Source organism: Enoplosus armatus, chromosome 4 (assembly GCF_043641665.1).
Source record: "Enoplosus armatus isolate fEnoArm2 chromosome 4, fEnoArm2.hap1, whole genome shotgun sequence".
NCBI classification, from domain to species: Eukaryota; Metazoa; Chordata; class Actinopteri; order Centrarchiformes; family Enoplosidae; genus Enoplosus; species Enoplosus armatus.
In genome coordinates, this window is record NC_092183.1 from 12,255,061 (window position 1) to 12,277,672 (window position 22,612).

At 40.1% G+C, this 22,612-nt stretch overlaps 2 protein-coding genes across 3 annotated transcripts; both read right to left on the bottom strand.

Annotated features, from left to right (window-relative positions):
- Nucleotides 1-565: 565 nt before the first annotated feature.
- Nucleotides 566-6,684, bottom strand: qng1 (Q-nucleotide N-glycosylase 1). 2 transcript variants are annotated; one of them, XM_070904587.1, is made up of 7 exons: nt 6,610-6,684; nt 5,640-5,857; nt 4,305-4,452; nt 3,079-3,191; nt 2,272-2,415; nt 1,341-1,536; nt 566-1,220 (listed from the first exon to the last, which is right to left on the bottom strand). In XM_070904587.1, the coding sequence occupies exons 2-7, from the start codon at nt 5,847-5,849 to the stop codon at nt 991-993; spliced, it is 1,041 nt and encodes a 346-aa protein (XP_070760688.1). In that variant the 5' UTR covers nt 5,850-5,857; nt 6,610-6,684; the 3' UTR covers nt 566-990. The 2 variants fall into 2 exon arrangements, with proteins under 2 accessions (XP_070760688.1, XP_070760689.1); XM_070904588.1 differs by lacking the exons at nt 5,640-5,857; nt 6,610-6,684 and having other exon boundaries at nt 3,037-3,191; nt 4,305-4,449.
- A 2,103-nt stretch (nt 6,685-8,787) lies between these two features.
- Nucleotides 8,788-22,240, bottom strand: hnrnpk (heterogeneous nuclear ribonucleoprotein K). The gene is made up of 17 exons (XM_070903933.1): nt 22,190-22,240; nt 21,139-21,216; nt 20,839-21,005; nt 20,285-20,382; nt 19,888-19,944; nt 18,858-18,901; nt 17,229-17,301; nt 16,598-16,711; nt 16,174-16,302; nt 15,542-15,873; nt 14,841-14,888; nt 13,297-13,336; nt 12,468-12,483; nt 11,955-11,987; nt 11,708-11,775; nt 10,968-11,137; nt 8,788-9,723 (listed from the first exon to the last, which is right to left on the bottom strand). Exons 3-17 carry the CDS (start codon nt 20,894-20,896, stop codon nt 9,693-9,695), a joined length of 1,311 nt encoding a protein of 436 aa, XP_070760034.1. The 5' UTR covers nt 20,897-21,005; nt 21,139-21,216; nt 22,190-22,240; the 3' UTR covers nt 8,788-9,692.
- Nucleotides 22,241-22,612: the final 372 nt, after the last annotated feature.

A 22,612-nucleotide genomic window follows, 5' to 3' on the forward strand; every position in this document is an offset into this window, starting at 1 on the left:
AACAGCGCCATCATGTGAGTATTCTTCTTCTTTTATTATTTTCTCCATAACATTATGGTATATACGCACAACTTATGTACAAACAAAACTGATCATACCAGGGATACAGTCCATGATACCAGGAATATAACGTTAGAGTATTATAAAACAATAGAGAAAAATAAATAAATAAAACACAAAAATAAATGGCAATAAAAAAAAAATATTATTTCTATAAAGGTCATTTAGATAAAATTTCTATTAAAATACAATTCTGTTAACATGAAAATGATGAAAAAAGATTCTTCTCTATACTGCCTCTTCTCCTGCATTTTCTTCCTCTTCCCCTCCTCTTCGCCTGGACGCCTCCACATAATGAGTTATAGAATATTTTTCTAATTGCACTTAACAATTTGAGAAAATGTATTTTCCAACCATTTAAGATAAACTAGCCTCACATTCCAGCTGCTTTTAGCTCAAATATATATGTTGTTTTTTCCTACTTAACATTGAAGTTGTATTTGTGATAACTGTCATGAACCACACAGATGAACATGGATTAAACAAATTTATTTAATCACGTAACTTAAAACACATGTATTAATTATGTTCAAATGTGAGTTATACTAGATTTATTGCAGTATAAATCTCTTCAAAAATTAGAAGATTTCCTTTAGGAGTTGCCCTGTAGACATCTTGCTTTAAGGGAAGCAGTGGATCACTGCCGCTGATGTGTCCATCATTTTATGTTCACACATATGGTCACATGCTCTCCACATGAACAACAATACAAATTTTAATTGACAGCAAATGAACAACAGTGCTTCTTCTTCTTCTTCCACATAGACCAACAAGCTACATTAAAGCTTGACACCTGTTTCCATTACAGAAGCCCATTTGTACGTATATCTGGCACGGAGACATGCTTGGCTTTACCCCAGGGAGAGGCACCGGTGCCAAGGCTGCACACTGAGAAGCGCAGCCTACTGTATGTAATGCTGCCAGCGTTCGTCAGTAGTAAATACAGCGTGTGTGGTGTATGGGAATGTGGGCCATCTCTTTGTGGTGCTTCTTGGCATAAGGCCACAGGTAGAAGTCGATAATGGTGGAATTGATGCTGCAGGTCTGTCCGTCTCTCTCCTGCATCAGCTTGCAGAGACGGTCTCTGATCAGCTCCACAGACCAAATCGAACAACCTCGGATCTCGACCTCTCTCCTGTCCCCTGAACTCAGCAGCTCGCCTGAGAGAGATGGGAGACAAAAGCATAACACACACACAGAGCGATTGTAGCTTAGTGATTTTAAATGATTCATCTATTAATGACCAGAGAAACAGACGCGCACACACACTCCTGTCTCACCGTTCTTCAGCGTCTCCATCAGTGCGTCAGAGTATCGTAGTGCTCCGGGGTAGACGAGCGCCTGAGGGACCCTGTAGTCTGCGAACATGGTGAGCCAGTCCATATCAATGATGTCTCCCTCTCCTCTGGCCTCCATGACGCCCCAGAAATCTGCCACCAGGATCTGAGCTCTCTTGTAGAACGAGATTCTCTTCCCCTGGAACAAACAGGGGAGCCGCTCTACACTCCATCATCTGTTTATTTGTTCTTAAGCCACTGCTGTTTATTACTAGACAGACGTTCTTACACAAAGATAATATAATGGCAACAATGCACATGCAAAGAGTATCATTTGCTCCTTCACTGTATAATATGAAGAGAGAGACATTATAAATCTTGCCACACTGTATTTGGCCAGGAGATGGAACTCTCACATCACATTTTATGTTAAGTTCTCCAAATGCAAACGTTTATCTCAGATCACATACACTTCCTGTATGCTTCCAAGATGTTTTATACATTTTGTATATTCTTATCAGACTATGAATTCAAAGTGTCTACACAATTGTACAGTAAACCCATTGTACATTCAATGAATTCTGGAGAAAAACTGCAGCAAGCAATAGCTTCGACTTTGTAAAATTAAAAAGATAAAACCTCAAAGCTTGTTTTTTGTTTTCAATGTTGTGGAAGATACAATTTGACATTCATAAATGGACACCTATCCAACCAGAAATTCTGATTATTTTAGTGTCTGTGATGTTGTAAATGTTTCAATCATTCTATGTCTTGTCTGTGACAAAATAAAACCTAAAACTCGAGCAGTAAAAATATAAAAACGTCAAGAAGGGCTTTGTGGGAAAGTTTCTCTGGCAAACATGACCTTTAATCCACAAACCTCCAAACATGAAACATTCCACAGTTTTAAGACTCAGCCCTCGTTAACTCTAACCTCATACGTAGCTTCGTCCCTGTAGGAAGGGATCTTCTCCACGATGAGTTCCACCATCTTACGGGCGTCGTTCCCGGCTTGGCTGATAAAACTCCGGAAGCTTCCGCCGTGTTCCAGCAGCACGCGGCCGCCTTCAGTCAGCACCTTGTTAGAAAGATCCAGCATGTGATGTGTTCAGATTTAACTTTTATGATGAGTAGGGGGTTAAGAGCTGCATGCTTTCAATTTCCAGTTATCAGAAACGGAAATACAGTTCAGCTACACTGTCCTGATATTTATATGAGCTCTAATATCAGTTTTTCATAGTTAATATGAAAATAAATGCAGAGAGGTGGTAAAAAATCAAAAAATCAATCTAATCTGTCAAGGGACATGGTATATAAAGTGGGTTTCATGTAGTATTATGACTTAAATAACGTGTCCGACTTGTACACAGCTGCCACATAAATGTGACACAACAGAGAACAATTTAATCAGACACTTAATGTACTATGTAGGGATGTAACAGTACACTGGTTTTCAATTCGGTGTACCTTCTTTGTTCAGAGTCTATTGCTTAGAGATGAGATGTTACATCCTGTATTTCTCACCACATCTATTTGTCTTTAAATTGAAAAGCACTGGTTTTGTTTTATGCAACATAAGTGCTGTGACTGCTGTCTAGATTGGTTCACACAGAAGTCGAAGTCAGTGTCAAATAGTGCGCTTTTGTAAAGTTTTTAAACAAAGTAAAAACACGTTAGCAAATGTTATCAATTGTGATACCAATGTAAAATTATTGAAGCAACAACATGAGGATGTTTGGACCTGGTGGCGCTCCTGAAGCATGGGCATGGGTGTTTTATTGTCTGATCGAAGGACATGTCCCAACTGCTCCACACTCATCTGAGAGAAGTACTTCGGATCAGTGATGGGTATACCTGTGGACAGTGGTGCAAGACATATTAAGTAGTTAAGTAAAAGTAGAAATACCAAAGTGTAAAAATACTCTCTTACAAGTTAAATTCCTGAGTGCAAAATTTGACTCAAGTAAAAGTATAATAATATCAGCAGAATGTACTTCAAGTGTCACAAGTAAAAGTATTAATTGTGCAGAATGGCTCCTTTCAGAGTGTTATATTATTTTACTATAACATGCAAGAGCATTTTAATGTTGTACTTTACCCATGTGGAGCCAATTTTAGGTACTTTATATCTAAAATTCAAGAGAAGCAGCTCGAAGGATTATCTTTAGACAGGAACTACTAGACAATGGATGACAAAGGGGACACTCAAGGCTACTGTTATGAAGTTATATTAGTTATTATAGAAGTTATTATAGCGTGCTCAAAATACATAATTTGTTCTGATCTCACACTGTCGACTCTTGAATTTCACACACTGAGGCAAAGCTAACTGTGCTTTTCTGAGAGAATCTCTTGTAATTATAAAGGCCAAAGCGACCACACATTGAGAGCACTATTCCATATGAGACATAATTGATTCATATCCGTAGTCATTCACACTAATTATGAATGATGCACAGGCGCATGCAGAGCTACAAGCAATTTCCCAGCAGTCCAAGTTCAAGTAAAGGGCACGTACACAATAATTGCTAATGGCAGTGCACAACAAACACACATAGAACAGAGGAACAAAAAGAGACATCAGAAAGGGCTCAAATATACATATTTTTCTCCAGAGATGAAGTTGCTAGCAAAAAGGACAAATCTATAAAAAAGGCAAAGATGTCATGTAACACTGTTAGAGCATGGCCTTACCTTGACATGACATTTCTATTTCTATCACCCAGATTTTTTCTTTTGTCGTTTTTTAGTAGAATCTGGTTCATTTTCTGCATAAATTTGATGAATCCTTCAAAATTGTTGCCCACCAAATGTAAATAACAGCTATAAGGCATCACCTCAACTTTGCACCTGAGAAAGGAGGTCAGCTAAATCAATGTACTATTAAACAAAACGATACTTTATTTTTCACCTACTTGTAACACCTCTTCAATCGAGCAAAAAACTAAACTCCATATGTGCTCTCACCTTCCTCCACGGCCCTGGTGATGGCAGCACACAGGGTCATGTATCCTGTGTACGTCGTCCCTTTATAAGTCACCTCACACTGTTGGGTTTCTTTCTCTGGCCAAAAGGAGAAGTTCATTGTGTCTACCACAAACACCCAGTTCGAGGCCTGTAATGTTGACAAACACAAATTATCAAGAGTGCAGAAAAAAAAGCCCAGAAACCGGACAGTTTGAGGCAGTTACTGTAGTAAAAACACAATGGATAAAAAGGTTTCTTCACTTTGAAGGCTACATTTTGTGGAGAAATATTTCTCAGTGTTGCACCATGGGGTGCTGACTTGACTAAATCATTTCCTGAAGTCCAAGTAAACATCTGGTAACTTGAAACTGTCTTGTTCCAGACATCTGAATCATCATCCACATCTCCGATTTGTTCAGCGATTCAAATAGTATAACTGAAGTGAAATGAAATGCAGTGGTGGAAGAAGTATTCAGTAAACTTCACTTGAGTAAAAGTAGCAATACCTCAGTGTTAAAATACTCCATTACATGAAAACGTCCTGAATTCAAAATCTTACTTAAGCAAAAGTACAGTATGTAAAGTACTCATTATGCAGTGTTATATTTTTTATAATATATTCTATTATTCAGTTTTTATCTTACAATTAACAATTTACTGACAAATACATGTAAGCAATGCATTTTAATGTTGTACTTCGTCATAGTGGAGCCAATTTTAGATACTTTATATACTACTGGGTAGATTATAGTACTGCATCATGTCATATCGGCATATCATGTTTTTAATGCAAAATCTTAAATCACCAAAGGGACTAGTACCCACAGCTGTCAGATAAATGTACAATATTTCTCCCTGAAGTGTAGTAGAGTAGAAGTATGAAGTAGCATAAAATGGAAACACTAAAGTACCTCAAATTTGTAGTTAACTGCAGTACTTGAGTAAATGTAGTTAGTTACTTTCCACCACTGATGAAATGGCAGTTCTGTCAAATTATCAGGCTGTATTACTTCCCAAAATGTATAACATTGTTTAAAAATACAATTTTTCACCACTGAATATAAGTGTCATGTTAACTGTCATAAGCATCAGATGATTATGTAATGATTGATTACGTGATAATCTCAACGTCTCAATCCATCTGAACTTTCACTCTAGTGCATATCATTAGCAGGGTTGAAGATATGAATTCTGGGACATCTTGTAATTCATGTGTATATCTCACTGGGATTTATGTGTGTGGCCTCTATTAATGCAGTATTGCTGTTGCTACTGAACAACATTGTACCAACTACTCATGTATACATATAAAAATAATCTATTTCTCTGGGTGGCTTCGGCTGTTGACAGACTCCCCTGGTCAGAGGTGGGTGCTGGAGCCAATGGATTTGCTATCTTCCAGCCACTGGCCGTCAGAACGTCGCTTTGTTGAAGGTTGTAGAGCATCTCTGCCACCTTCTGCACTCCTTCCTCCTCCACGAACACATCCCGGCTCCGCTCTGCTATGAACTGCCCAGACTCACGGGGAAGCAGAGCTGGCTCCATGAAAGACACTGGAGAACATGTGCGTTTATGATTATTAAGCAGGTATTTGATTAATCTAAGGAGATAACTGTGAAAACACATTAAAACACATTCATGTTAGCAAGTTTGCAAATAAACCTTGACAAGTCTAGATTATAATTAGACATAATATGGACAGGGGGCAGTGCCCTTTTCATACATACATCTCTGGGGAAGTGTCATTATAAAGATTATCTCCCATCTTTATCAGATAGCCTAGTTCACAATGAAGATACTTAATCAAGATGGGAAAGACATAACAAAGCAGGAACATTTATTTCAAAAAAGAAAAGCACGAGTTTACAAAGTAAGTCTATCAGTTTTGCAAAAATCAGCATTCCTTCTGCAGTGTTTTTGGGGTTGGGCCTCACTCTCATCTCATGTAGACACTGTATAACTAGAAGTAGAGTGCACAAACATAAAAGCCTTGCACACAGGAACCCCATTATAAAAACCAAAAGAACTAAATGATATCGTTCTCTGTCTACCTCTAAAAGCTGCCTCGTCTTTTCCATCTATGTGAAGTGTCCAATGGCTGTGTGTTGACGATGTGTTCAGAGTCACGATTTATACTCCACTCACGGAGCTCAGTTGAGAGTCTACGAACTTTGTCACCATTAATACGGACACTGCTGAGCTCTCACGTCGTGGCTCGACAATGCAGGTTTTTCCTCACAATCTTCCTGCTCAGCAACAATTTACTTAATGATTCGTACGCAAAAGGACGTTTTACGTAACTTACCGATGAACGCAAAAGGACTGTATATAGCAAGCTCGTGTTGTGTCGTGTCTCTGTCAGAGCCATGTAAAGACAAGAGAGTCCACGGAAACGCAAAGGATTGCTGTCACGTGATTCACGCAGGCTCAGATAGCGTCATCAAGCTCTTGGCGGGTCATTTCAATGCGTTATAGTGATGTTCGATACCACTGATTTCCTTTCCGATCCAATACTGAGTAAAATTCATCGGCGATACCGATACCGATACCGATATTTTATGCGACTACACCTAATATGTCTTTTAAATCTAAAAAAAGTAGTGTATTTCAAATCATAGCTTCCTTAAGAATACAAGGCAGCCTCATTTACAATATAGTCGCACTAATACAACAATAGAAAAACCAGAGGACACAATCATACAAAATATGTGAAAATGGTGTTTCGAACTCTGAAAAAAAAGAAAAATAGTACAATTATAAAAACATTAAAATAAATTCTTGCTTAATTATTAAGAACTACTATAAAGATGAAAATACTGAACATGTAAATAACAGCATCCAACATTGACACTATTGTTCCCTCATTCACAGGTTTTTGTTTTGTGTCCACAGACTGTGACTGACTGAGAGCACGGAGCAGAGTGCCGCTGCACTTACGCATGACACACTTACTCATGCGGAAGAAAAAGTAGTCCCACCAACCGCGTGTCACTTAGACAACATCTCAATAGTTTAGTTACTTTTCAACGCGTTCCTGTTAAGGATATACCTTACCTCAAATGACTTAAGTATCAAAAGTATCGATATTTTGATTTGAGAATCGATTTTAGAGCATAAAGATCCGGTATCGGAGGTATCGATATTTCAGGATCGATCCGCACATCACTAATGCGTTAATACAGAGAGACGGAACTGCGAGTTTTGGTAATTAGTCGTCAATAAATGCATCGATTTACAATATTTATATAGCACACCTACATGTGTATGTAGTTACATCAATGTGTATTTTAAAAGAATAAAATCCGCTAATATTTTTGAGGATTAGTGTGAAGTTACTGTGAGTTACCTGTCTGGTTGACTTATTTTAGGCTAACGTTGCCTTGGTTAAAGAGCCTGTGGCTGTTGTTTATTGCTTTTACTTATTTTTTTGTTTGTTTTATTATGTTCTTCAACTTGTATAGTAGTCAAGAGTAATCACATCCTAATGTTTATTTACATATTTAGAGGGAGGGGAAGGGAAGGAATGATTCAAAATTCAGATTAGATACATTTTGTACCAGTTTTTGAATTCATGGTGGTTTCAGTAATCCTATGGTAACTGAGGGCCTAAGTAAGGGTTAGTATGACTTATACAATCATGACTTTCAGATACATCAGAAGGAGACCCACAGGTGACTATCAATAATGTTCATCTGACTAGGTCAACGGACTAAGTGTGTTGTCTTAAGAAATCCATTACAAATACACGGCTCTGGTTTCTATTTACGTTTCCACTACCTAGTTTCCAGCTGTTGACCAATGAGAGCGTCCTTCACAGACTGATAAACCAATCATGAGAAACCAGGAGAGGAAACTGAAACCCAATACTGATTCTGTTATAAATATGCAGAAATAATTAACCCTTATACAAATGATATTGTATATGTTCTGGGCCAGATGAAGCCCCTGAGGTGTGGGTCATGAAATGCATCCAGTAACCATCAAGTGAACATGAACTAAGTGTAAGTTAATCGAACACCTATGGAGTAAGTGAACAAGATTATGTTTCCATAAGTCATGATAGGATTAATCAATGGGTTGATCAAAAGAAAACAAATCAGCAACAATTTCTATAACCAATTGATTGACTATCGAATCAAAAATGCCAAACATTTGCTGATTCCACCTTCTTTAATGTGACAATTTGATGCTTTTCTTTGTCTTATGATAGTAAATGTAATATTTTTGGACAGAACAATTTGCAGGTGTCAGCTTGGGCTTTTTTTTTAATTTTAATTTTTTACTATTTTCTGTAATTTTATTCTATACATCACTTAGTCCACATGAAAATATTTGATAGTCATAGCTTTAAATCTAACATACATGAAATGGACTGCTAAAACAGTCACACATAACCTTTCATGCCAAATGCCATCAGTGCACAGAAAACTGATCCAGCTGCAAGAAATGTTCAATAAGCAAACTCATTAAAAATGCAAATTGGTTCAGTAAAAAGTGGCACCATCTTTATTCATTTTACAATTTGACAATGTGAAGTCTAGAACATGGAGAGCAAACAAGTGTAGAGAACAGGAAATTGCAGGAACAAAATAGATAAGTTCAATATCATTTGTCAAATCTCCAATAAAATGTCAAAACAAATATCTAGCTACATGTTTCCATTTGTGAAGAGTTGCTCAAATTATTCATATTTATTTCACCACACAACTATCATGGATATTCTTACAAATTAGTCAGACTGTCCTGTATCTGGTGTGTACAAGAGTCCCAACTTAAACATCCAAAAATCCATTCTGAAGGGTAAAATGTCCCACATTTCTAAAAAGAAAAAAACAAAAACATACATGGTTCAATATGAAAAGAAACATAAGCTTACATTCTGCATGTTGCACAGAGTAGTAATGTGGTACAACTGTGTGTGAAGGGACCGATATAGACAACAGAAAGCACACCAACCCACACACGCTGACATGCTCGCACACACGTACACACACAGGACAGATTTAAACTGGACACACAAACATACACATACAAGTCATAAAAAAACAAACCCATCAAAAATAAAGGTTATGTTTATTTTTGTCTGTCAGGAGACTGAAGAATATTTTGATAGATGTGAGTGTTAGAAAACAAAAAGCAAAGTGTATCTGATAAACTAATTGACTACACTCTTAAAAATGTAGAACATCTACATTTTCTTTTATGCACAGGAATGTTGGACATTTATTTCATTAAAAAATACAAAAATAAAATTAAAAAAGACACCCACAACCAGAATAATAGTCTGAAGGGGATATGTTGGACAGGGGCAGAAAGGTTGAGGGGACTGGGAGGGGGGAGGGGGAGGGGGGGGGGATCTGAGTCTGCTTCAATCTGAGTCTCCTGGGTCTACAGCAAATGACCAGAGTACTGCTTCACACTGAAATAAAAAGAGTGGAAAAATAAATAAAATACACAAGAAGAAAAATGCAATTCACAAGTCGATGACAGTGTAAATATATAGCTGTGGGAGGATGAAGTCTTGGGAGGAAAAGGATGGGGAGGCAGAGTGGGAAGGGAGACAGACAGTGAGTAAGAAAGACAGGCAGAGAGGAAGACGGGGAAGAGGTGAAATAAGTGGCGAGAGGAAGAGGAGGAGGAGGAGGAGGAGGGGGAAAAAGAGGGGTGTGGTTAGTCCTTGTGTCCAAGCAGGTGCAGCACACTGAAGGGGGAGGAGAGGAAGGAAGAGGGAGGCAGGGTTAGTTACCATGGCAACACTACACTACTCATGAGACAGCGGCGGCAGGTCTACGGCTGTATTAGCATTCGGGCTAAGCTCGGATAGCATCAACAAGGAAGTAGTGTGTATTATACGTGCCTACTGGTTGCCAAGGGAGACAGAAGAGGAGGAGCCCGTGCTATTTGGCAGACTGTGATTTGTTGTCGGTTGATCTAACTAAAAACAACAAAATCACTAGTCTTCCACACAGCAGCAGCCAGGGGAAGAATCAATCCACTCCCTGCTTCACAGTGAAACGGCTTAGATGGCAAATAGACATTCTGTTTTGTTTTGTTTTTTCTTCTTCCAAATCATATTCAATGGACAAATGTGACAGTCAAAGAAACATGTCAATCACATTGACCCTTTCAAAAAAAAATGTTATGCAATAGGTACAACTATTGAGTTTGTCTACTCCGTCACAGCCATTTCATGCAAGAGGAAGGTTTGAACTAGTTGCAGGTTGCATGGGGAAGAAAGGAAGGGGTTAGTGAAGAAGAGACAGCAGGCAACAGAAATGCATAACCCAAGAAAGTGGGTTAACTAGTATTAGGAGGCAATTTCAGAATAACACATTTATACATTTATAATCTTAACGAAATCTATAATCTTATTATTTGAAGTAGTATTTGTAGCTCCTTTTAGCTTGCATGAGTTTACAAGACTGCACTTTCTAAGATGGGTTGCATCAACAAACTTTTTATGATGTAACCCAAGTTCAGGCCCACAAAACCATTTCATAGAGGTTTTCAAAGGGTTCCTCTCTAAGAAGACAAGCTAGCAGGCTTGATAAGAGAATTTGATGGGATAAATGGTTGAACTACAACTAGGGTGCTGAATCAAGAATGTCTACATCTAAAAAGACGGAAGTCAGTGCAATGCAATGAGGCTGTGTCAGAACTTGCCTGTTCTGTAGAAGGTACTGGGCGTTCTGGATCTGATCCTGGGTGCCAGTAATGGTGATGATTCGGTCCTCAGAACCTTCCAGAGGCTCATCGATCTTGATGGAAGCTCCGGACTCGTGGCGGATCTGTTTGATCCGCTGGCCTCCCTTACCAATGATGGAGCCAGCCAGCTGTCGGTGGGATACCGAGAAAAGAATGTGAGGGGTGGGGAAGAAAGAAAACAAGCATGCGGAGAAACATTTTAGGTACAGGGAATAAATGTGCAGAGCTTACAAAAATTTGGAACACAAAGGAGGAGACTATAACACAAAACCAGAGTTAAGCATAAAATATAGTTTAATATAATTTTATGTTTTAACACAATGTGTAAATGATGAATAGTACTTCTCAAATGATTTTTGTTAATTACACTGAAATACTACCATGACCTTGTCTAGTGTGGGTGCATATGGAAAAAGTCAGTGTGTGGGAGACAACTTGACTTATTGGTCCCTACAGCTGGAATACTGTAGCAGTCACTTAGTTGCTGCACAAATAATGGAAAATGATACGCACACATGACGAAATGTCACTTATACAAGGATAATGAGAGAGTGCAGATGACATGATCACATGTGGAGATGCAGTTTTTTTTTATTAGTCTGACTGAATGATATTTATGAAATGGGTGTAGTGGGTCAGGTAGACTGATCTTTCTTTGGTGTGCCAGTTTGTATGTTAAGTTGCTGTCCTTTACTCACATCTTTAGGGATCGTCACTTGTGTGGTGATGACAGGGCCGCCCATGTCATTATAGGAGCCACGTCCACCTGATGGCAAGAGGGAGGGGACACGTGAAGACCAAAGCAGACAAGCAGGGAAAGAGGAACGTAGAAACAGAGGGAAAGTAACCAGAGCACTAAAAATCGATGCTTAGCTGATAACATTATCACACATGTCTTAGCAAATTTTTCTAATCGTACTGATCGATGAAAAAGTGTAGACTCACCTGACTGGTAGCTATCCCAGGAAGAACTGTTGTCTGAGCAGGAGAGAAAGCAAGAAAGAAGACTTAATGTGATAAACATTAAGTTAATTCTGTGACATTTATTCAAATTACCCATCTCAATACTAAACTCAAACACATGACTGGTCATAGATTTTCAAAAGATGTTTTGAAGAAAACTGTTGAATGATATAAAATTAGCTCTGCATGCCATCTTTAACATTTGTTGTAAACAGAGATTCTTCAAATAAAATGTCATTCCACTACAGTTTCAATAAAAAACACAATTCATTTGCAAACCAAAAGCCAAGAAACCTTAATGTGAGCTGCAATGTCATTCTGGCCAGGTTGCACTGTACGGATTGTCACGTTGTCTATGAACATTATATTCAGACAAAACGCTTGACACTACAATATATGTGGAAAAGAACATGGCGACCTGCACATTAAGACACATTGATGGCCTTGAAACCACATCCATCTAATGACAGAAAAAACACAAGGCTTAATACTTACCATATCCTCCTCCGCTCTGCAGAAAACAAACAGAAAGACAAACAGATTACATACAGTACAGCCGATTCCCTTCATCTTTCTACAGATCTCAGATGAATGGACGGAGGATTGTAAGCACAAATGTATGGCTGATGCAGCAGCCTCGTCCATGGAGTAGACTCAACTAAAAGCCACCCAGTTTTCATCCATAAGCCAGACTCCTCCTCCTTCCCTCCCTCCATCCCCCCTTCCCGTCTCTCCTTGCATCTCCATCAGCCCCCATTTTCACCTGCTATTCAGCTGCTGCTGTCACCAGGGCAACAGGCAATTCAAAAAGCTGTTGCTGAGCAACGGCAGGCAGTATCCTGCCAGCTCTCAGAGAGGGAGAGAGAGCGAGGGAGAGAGAGACCTTCCAGTCTGTCAACAAAGCGTTATTATTGCCTAGCAACCAACCATGGCCACCCCCACCCTCCCCACCCCCAACATCCTCCCTCTCTTTGCAGGAAAAACAGGCTGGCCGTGAAAAGTACACAGTAAGAGGGCAATTATAGCTGATTATTATGGGGTGTCTCCGGCTGTGGTGATTATGGTCATTTGGTGGGAAGACTTACACCATGCCAAAACTAGCTTGGATGCATAGCCAGGGCTCAGATGAGTGTGTGCACACGCATCTGCACGAGTGACCAGCTATGGTTGTATTGTCAATAAACCACCATTATCATTACAACACAATGGACAACCACAGCATATTGTCTACTGCTAGGACCAACCAGTGAGCTTGCCTGAGGGCACTGGCGCCAAATGACATGCTAGAACCAGAGCTGCATGCGTTTAGCAAAGGGTCACTAACCATGTTATCGCTATAGCGATCCGGTCTGCCTCTTCTGTCACTGGTGATGAAAGAGTGTCATGGAGGGAGGGAAATGGGAGGTAGGTGGGGTGGGGTGGGGGGGGGGGGGGGGCAGAGAAAGACGGAGAGAGAGATGTGGGTGGGGGTGGAAAGAAATAGAAAATGCTTACAAAAAAAATGCTTGACAACATTCCAAAGGAAATTTCTGGTCTAGGTCAAACTGCACACACACGCTGAGCAAGATTACAGTATAAACACATTTCCTCTCAGCCATCTTCCCACACAGTAACAGGAACAGCTCTGACAGTGTTATAGTGAGATAAGTGACAGGTGGTGGTGATGATGATCAGAGCCAAGGGCTGCGGCTGCTGCTGCTGCCTGCCCCCCCCCCCCCCCCCCCCCCCACCCAGAACTGAGCTCAAATAAAGGAATTAGCTGAAGAGATGTGTTTGGATTTATTTGGTAATGTTACTGTCATGTCAAACTGTAACCTCCACATAACTTCATATCACTTGTTGCTTTTTCTTGACAGTGTCTCTCTGTAGCCATGTTGTATTATACATTGGTGTCATTAGCTAGGATGACGCTAATTAAGAAAAATAGTAGAAATCAAGCCATCATCATCAAGTGCCTTACAAGGATGCTCACACATTATCTGGATGTGGACAGCTGACACTAAACCAAGGCCAGGTCGTGATAGCATTAGTTTTTGGGGAATGCACATTTTAGAATTTTAGTTTGACACCTCAAAAGATCTTACTCATCCGTTATTTTTTCAGAGGGCTGCATGAAACTGAACTTAAAAAAAGGGCAGAAATGTATACATCTGTGTATGTTGCATTCATGTGCAACTATATATATTAGAAAAATGCTTGTGAAAGCATGGCGTTGTGCAGGGGACTCAAGTGACGAATGTCAGGTTCACATCAGCACATGACCTTCATACACACCACCACAAATACTTTCTCTCAACCTGGGAAATGTTGGGAGTGAATAGCACATTGGTTGGGTTATTATTACACAGGAAAAGGGAGGCCATACAACATTACTGCACTTCCCGACAAAGCACTCCAGATAACTTAAATGTGAATGGGGATCAGGGTAAGGGATGTATGCAGGGTGTTAATAAGGCAGTAGTTAGTATTGAGTTAAGGATATGATGGGAAGAAGAAGTGGATAACCAGTCATATAAAACTGCAACAATAAAAGTAGTGAGACAGGGAAATATGGGACAAGTAGGAATATCTCAACCTTATAACTTTATTTTATCATGGCCAATTTGTGAATGGAAATAATGCTGAACACCTGTCAGCACTAGTAAATGACTTATTCCTCATGAAGACCAAATGGTAAAATGCTACTCTAGAGGAAAAACCACCCAATGGTATTAATGAGGAATCTTTGCTTCAGTGAATTACAATAACAGAATATCTACCTTTATTGTGGCAAGTGCAAGTAAAACGTAAACAAATATCAGAATGTCAAAGTATCCCTGTTACGATAGGTTAGAAGGTTTAGGCAAAGGTTTGGGTACAGAAACTTACTTTGACCTGTCATCTGAGCCACGGTACGAGTCATAGTAACGATCATCTCTGTGGGCAAGATGGAGATGGGGAAAAAAATTCACACACAAACACACCCGGACATACACTGATGAGCACATACAATTAATGGAATGATAACCATGAATACAAATACTTCCAGAGGGGTGCACAATGTGACTGGATTACATGCACAATACTGGACTCAATTTATCCTATGAATTGGACAATGTAAAGCAAGACTGGTGAATCTGTGAACCAAATGCACCTGAATGGAAAATAAGCACCTGAAGAGGGATTAAGCTTTGTATATGTAGAAGGGGAAAAAAGCAAGTGCTCTAGAAGAGGAACTCTAGCACTGAACAGAGCTTAGCATGTCTAAAATATCGAACACTTAAAACTCAAGAGGTTAACAGGAGTAAAAGGACTCTCAACTTCAAACTAAGTGCGATCATGCAGTCATTTGGCACTGTAGTGTTCAGAAAAACAAAGAAATAGGATTTTATCTGTATTGGGCATGGACAACATGCCCATTGTAATGTAACTTATGTTTTTAGAAAAGAAAAGTTAAACACAAACTCAATTAAGTGGCAACGCCTTGTGACAGGACTCCTGTTTGTGTAAGAGTAAAAGAAAAAGCAAAGCAGGAGAGTGAAAGAGAAAAGAGCAGCAGACTGTACACATCATTTATGTTCACATCTTACCCTCCTCTATGTGGGTGTCCCATGGGCATGTTGCGTCCACGGCCACTCCCCCTGCCAACCCTACTTGGGTGGGGTGGAGGAGGACCTCTGCGGGGGCTCATCTCATCATAATCCCGGCGGGAGGGAGGCATGGGACCCCGTCCCCCTCTGCTAGAGGGCATTCGGTCAAACCCACGGTCGCCACCGCTGGACCTGCCCCCACGCATGGGGAACCCACCCATGAGCCTTCGACCGCCTGCCCTCTCCTCAAACATCACAGTGAAACCACCGTATTCATACGTTTCGTCGTAGAAGTTTGGGTCGTAGGGCTGTGCGCGGCCTTTAATGGGAGCCTAAAAAAGGAGGACAGAGGGAGATATAGTGACCTACTCAAGGGAATTTGTAATGCATAGCTTACAAGAATACTAAATATTACTAAAAGGGCATTAAATGTTCTGCTGCACCTCCAACAGAATCAGCTGGAGCATGACATGCTTGTTTTGAGGAAACACACTAAGCTACATTTTAAATGTCCAACCATCAAGGTATCTTCAAATCAGAAATGGCTTCGATACATTGCAGTTCTTTAGTATGTATCAGACTTGACAAATCACAAAAAAAATGGCCTCTCAACTACTGTAAAAGATACTTACTTCGGCGATCAGCTCTAGCATAGTCTTGATACACTCCACTACCCTCTCTGTTTTACCGCCGACCAGCACCACCCGGTCTGTCGACTGAGGACAGCACTCTTGAAACAGCTTGATGCTGGTCTTTGTGTTCTGGAGATGCATAGGCACAGGCACACATGAGGATCACAGGAAAAGATAAAGCAGCTGATTCTACGGTAGAAACTAAGCATTTCACACATCAAATCACAACTATGTTATCTTTGAGGTACATTAAGTATTCCAGGACATAAAAGACTGAGCCACAAGAAAAGTTAAGATATCAATTCAACAAACACAAACAATATAAAACAACAGATTAACAAGAGAACTTAATATCCTGTGAGGGTACTTCCAGCTAGGTTTAATCCAGTCATTTCAAGGAGTTTAGTCCCTGGTATCCACATACCTCTCGGAGCTCCTTGATCTTAGCTCCCTTCACTCCAATGATCGAGCCAGCCAGGCTCTGGTGGATCAGCAGACGCAGCTCACAATCAAAATCCATGCCATTGTACTGCTGGTACTGACGAGGACATTTAGCATGTTAATGCTATGATACAATCAATTTAGTTCTCTGACAGACTCAAACTACTACAAGACTTGTTTCTTCTAATTGGCAAATGAGCTTAGAAAGGACAGACATATTACCATACTTCATATAATGGGTATTAGACACTCTTATGGTGACTGAGAAAATGAGGAAAAACTGAATTGTTTTTAATTTCAGTTTGAACATTCTTATAGCAACATTTTTTCTACCAATTAATTGCAGATACAGGCATGTGGCAACAGTGTTATACACACCCTCAAAACAGACCGTTTGAACCAGTCCAGTTAGTTTATCTAAACTACAGCAAGCACAGTCAATTTAATTTGAACTAAAGACCATCTCACATCAACACAATGGACATTTACAATAGATAGTTTGGTGATAACTTAACATTCACCATTGTTTTCACTTCCAAATAAAATACTTTTGTTCACTGGGTTGACAATGACTTGACAAAAAGAGAAAGAAAATAAGTTCAGCAGGCCCTCACCTCTTCCAGTGTTGGGATAATTTTCAGCAGGATTTCTCCAACTGTCTCGATGTCTGCACTGATGCTCAGGATGCTTCATATTTCACCCACCAATGACAAGGCAGAACACAGCCACGCAGAGAGGGTGGGGTTGGGGGAGCCAGCAAGGCATCCCAGGAAGGAAGGAACAACATTTCAGATCAGAGAATTCATTTGCCATAGATTAACAGTCACACCACATTTAACCAACTCACTACTGAGACTAAAACAGCTAAATGTTGAGGCCCAGTGTTTTCTAAACTTTTCATGGTAGGTCATTGATAATTCAACACTGTAACTGGAAAAAAGCCGGTACCCAAACAATGCAATGAAAAGAAAACAGTCTTTTGTCCAGAGAAAGGAAGAAAAGAGACAAAATAAAAAAGGGACCCAAAGAAAAGTGACTGCATTTGGTGACCACTGAAGGGGCAAGACGGGGGGGGGGGGTGAAGCCTGAGGAGGATCTGGCAGGAATAAGCACCAATGGTGCCAGAGAGGACTCTAAAGTCCTAAAGCATAGTTTGGTGGATGCACACCACAAAGACCCCAAATAAGGTGCCCAACACAACTTTGAAAGACCAGGGAAGACCAAGAGAACAAATTATTTTTCTCTCCCATTTTTATCGTGTGCGTCCCGTCTTTAAAAAATTGGCTTGGACAGCTATTTTGATGCTTCATTTGGCCAAAAAATTGTAAATTAAATTTTGTTGTCTGCACCCACCTAGTGACATAATAAAATAAAACACAATGAATTTACTGATCGAAAGAACTTAAGCACAGTTTGTACATGGAAAGTATGGTAGACAGCTGAGAAAGAGTAAAAGAGCATGGAATACATGGAAAATTAAGTTTGCCACCACTGGAGTTGATGCTTAAGGGGATGGAGGAAGCGATAAACATAAAACCAAAGAATGCAGAGATGAGTGGGACAGAGAGAGATTATCTATACTTTCAATAGCTCCAGCAGTCAATAACCAAGTTCAGATGAAGCAGAAGACAGGAAAGGAAGAACACACACACACACACACAAACACTTGAATCCTAGCTTGCCTTTTGCGTTCCCGAATGGATGGACAATCTGAGTTTATCATTATAATGAGGGCATCACAAGGAAAGAATGGGATGGTGCGAGAAGCAGGTGAGCTTATGAAACTAACGAAAAAACAAGAACACCAGTATATCCACTCTGGGGAGAGGGGGGGGGGGGTGAAAACGCGAAAGATAAAGAGGCGAAAGATAAAAAGGACAGATAATCATCAATGAAAATTAAAAAGGAAAAAAAAAACACGAACACATTGCACAGACTATAGCAAAGATTTAAAAAGACAGTGGCAGACTGTGAAAAAACCCTGACAACACCAGCCTAAGTTTCAATGTTGACGTGACTTTAAAAATGGCATATAAAAGGATGTTGACATGGCTTTTACAGGCTCAACAGGCAGATTTGGACATGAACGCATTTAGGCATTTTGACTCAGGCTAAAATACTGTGAGAACAGGTAGGTTAAAATACAGTGACTTGACAGAGGCAGGATGACTATTTATTATTCATCTCTTCTTGTTTGTTTGACCTGTAGTCAGGCAGTGAGAGGGAGGAGCTTAGGGACATACCGCTCAGGCCCACTGCTGTCTGGGACTGACACACTGGCATTGTACTGGGCGTGGAATGGGCAGGGGCCAGGGCCAGGGCCATTCGAGCACAGATGTCAATCAAGTAAGGCGCCCATTTAGGGACAGGGCACGATTATGGACAGGGCCAACCAGGGTGTCAGGTGGGCGGGCGCAGGAGGGGCCATCCAGAACATGGGCAACAGAGGAGGAAGTGGGCAAAAAAGTCAACAGTAAAATAATAAACAAGGGAGAGGGAAGAGGGAAGAGGAATACATTTTTAATATACAGGATCTACACTGTTCAAACGTGACTTTAATTTGATTCTCTCAGAGATTGGTTTGTCAAAGAGAGAAAAAGGAGACATTGGAAAATGGGTAATGGCATATTAAGAACATGAAGCGTTCAATGTTGGGGAATAGACCAGAGACAGTGAGAAAGAGGGGGAGAACAAATTGTGGAGGGCTAGAGAAAGAGGCAATAACAATGAATGAATTACGAATTGGCCAGGTTGCCTTAACACACAAACAAAATGTTAGCTGGTGCTGCAGGTGACCTCATGAACACCGCACTGTGCCCATAAATTTAAATTAACAAGAGCATCAGCGTTGCCACAACAGCATTGTTACAATTAATTATCAATATGGAGAAATAAATGGACATGAAATTGGACTTTTGTGCCGAGGGCCAGTTTAGCTGAGACAATCACATGATGTTCATGTGAAAAGAAAATAATAAAACCAACCCAAAAGGGGTTTGTCAGAAGATCTCATGAACAGAGGGCTAATATCAACACAGGCATCAGCTAACTACATTCCTTGTTTACACGGAAGAAAATATTGCCAAATACCAAAATATGTTTTTAATTTATCCAGGGTAAATGTTTGTAAAATAAAAATAAATAACTGCTGTCCTATAGAGGAGGCTGGGTAGTTTTGAGAGGCTGGACACCAGTGGAGGGAAAAATAAAGAATACAAAATAAAAATTCTAGACAAAATAAAAATGCTGGGTGTTTGAAATAGATGTACTCACGTCTGTACGAAGGGCTTTGATGTTTTTGCCAGCCTTCCCAATTACAGCTCCTGCATTCTGAGAATACAGAGAACACTTACAAAAACTGAAAACATAATGAGATAAAAAATAGATGAGAAAATGAGAACTATGTTACTGTAATTAATAGACAAGGTGTGAAAGACTATTAACGTCACGAAAACCACAATGACTGTATGAATACCCCTAATAAAGGGTGGAATTGAATTATTCAAAAGGCAGAGATGTGATCAGGGCAACAAAAAGAAATCCATAAAAAATGGAGGGAGAACAAGAAATCAGCAGTCTTACAGAAGGGGTGCACAAAAGAAAGACAAAAATACGAATTATCACCTAAGGGTTCAACATGAAACATGAAATGAAAGGGGAGTTGATTTACTTTGCTCTGCAGGAGGATGCGAAGCTCAACCATCTCGTCCGAGTTCCTGGAGCGCTTGAATGATTTCTGCTCATCTGCATCCTCAGCAGGGCGCTTACCTGGCATAAGGAGATAAAAAACACACACTGACAACCAAGCTGCATACACAAGCTTCCACAAGATAAAATTAAATAATCACAAAGACCACAGAAAGCAGTGAAGCACAGAATCACAAGACTTCAAACTCTGTTTACATATAAGATAAATCTACACAAATTACTGTGTGCAAAACTAGGAAAGACAAAGTTTTTTTTTATGCTTTGGGGAGTAGGCCAGTGAATATGTATGGCTAACATCCGTAATAGTTGCGCACACATTTTCGGACATCAACCTCTAAGAAGAACACCAAATGAAATATTTTAAATAATGCATAACTTGCACTAATTTCCAGAATCAGAGTTGTAAGTAAACTGCTACAACAACACTGCCCTTGCTATCCTTTCATTACATAACAGACATTTACGATGTAGACAGATATGTCAAACCTGCCAATGTAAAGAAGCTGTGTTTTATACCGTTAGTCTCTGTGTTGCTGAATGAAGTATCTTCTTGCTGTTCGATTTCTGTCTCCATGGTCTTCTGATGGTGGAAGAGATGGGGTGGGCACCTCGGTCCAGGGAACAGGCAGCAGCAGCAGCAGGGAGAGAGAAGCACGAAACTGGCCCCTGTGAGCTGTGGTAGTCTGTCAGCATTGTAAGGGGGGGGGGGGGTGGTTAGACAATTCAAACTGCGTGTTCGAGATCCGGCTATTCAAGAACCAGGGATGACATGGCGAGAAAGACGAGAGGAAAAACTGGCAGAAAACCGGCACTCACCGATATTTATCACAGGGACAAGGGCGTGTTGATAGGCGGAACTAAATAAGCAAGGACCAAACAGCAGCTGCGACCTGTCTGGGAGGGAGAGGCTAGTTGAAATACATAAATGTAATATGAAAAAGACTCAGTTATAGCAAAGTTTGAAACGCACCATTTATGATCACATACATTTTATTTCATCCCTGTGTTTGAATCGCTAGGACTGATACCCAACTATCAATACAGGCCAATTAGGCTTATGATCTATCCAGCCAGTATTAAAGACCATCATTATTTGACGGGACACAGTTTTCATTATAATTAGTTATCATATTACATCATTAATAGGAGTGTTTGGGTGGAGAGCGAAGCAGGCATTTTTCAATGTTTCGGAGTGAAGGACAATCAAGAGATGAGTTAATCAGCCTGTCACCTAATAATATTAGCGTTAGATACCGACACATTAATACTTTCTATTTTGACCGGCAAACAACACGGCGAAGTCTCAGTTTCGAGCAATGTAACATAACAGTTTAGTAACTGATGTCAGAAATTAAGTAGTTAACCATAACTTGGCTCCACTGAAAGCTAACTTAACGACCTTTAGCTAAGCTACATCGTTAACTGTGGGAAATGTTAGCTACCGGGTAGCTAACTAGCCTGGAGGGAAATGCGTTAGCTACGAGCTTTGTCGTGTAGATTTTAATTAGCAGTTTCATCAAATGTCGATCGTACTCTTTTAAAACACATACTACTTGCATAGGAGACAAGGCATTGCAACGTGTCACTGATCTAACACAAGGGGGTTGATAAAACGTTACCAATCGATCAATACAAAGACCACCCCGAGCCACTCAAGCTAGCGGCTAGCTAATTTCGCCATGTTGCCATAATTTCGGTTGAGCACAAGGGGAGCTAGCCAGGCCAGCTAATTAGGCAGCTTTGCACCAGACAGAAGTAAGTAACTAAGTGACTGTAAAGACATTTCTTTTTATAGTACATGTGCACTTGAACTGCTTTAGGCTCAATGTGGCACAGAAAAGGGTGGAAATATCGTCAAAACACAAACCTGCAGTGCAACACCTCGCTCGTCCCCCTTCCGTCTCTACCGAACCTGGAAATGTACAAGTTGAGCTAAAGTGTGTTGATTGGTTGAACAGAAAGCAAATCAAACAAGCGAGAGTCCCAATTGGCTAGAAGCGAATTCAATCACAAGCGTAGAGGCGTTTCCAAAGCGATACGATAAGCCCTTTTTCCGGGTGCAGTTACGTCTCAGTTTGCTGTCGCTGTTCAAGTTATTCTTGTTTATAAGGATTAGCCTGCAAGGCTAATGTTAATTTGTGTCTTTGTAAGAACTTGTGGAGGCATACTTGTTAGGTTTCAGAACTGCTGTTGTATGTAAGAGCTTCCATGGTCATATTGTATGGACACAAAGCTAAGGTACTGTAGCATCAACATTGCTAAATAAGTTAACGTTAGTCAGCTTTGGCGC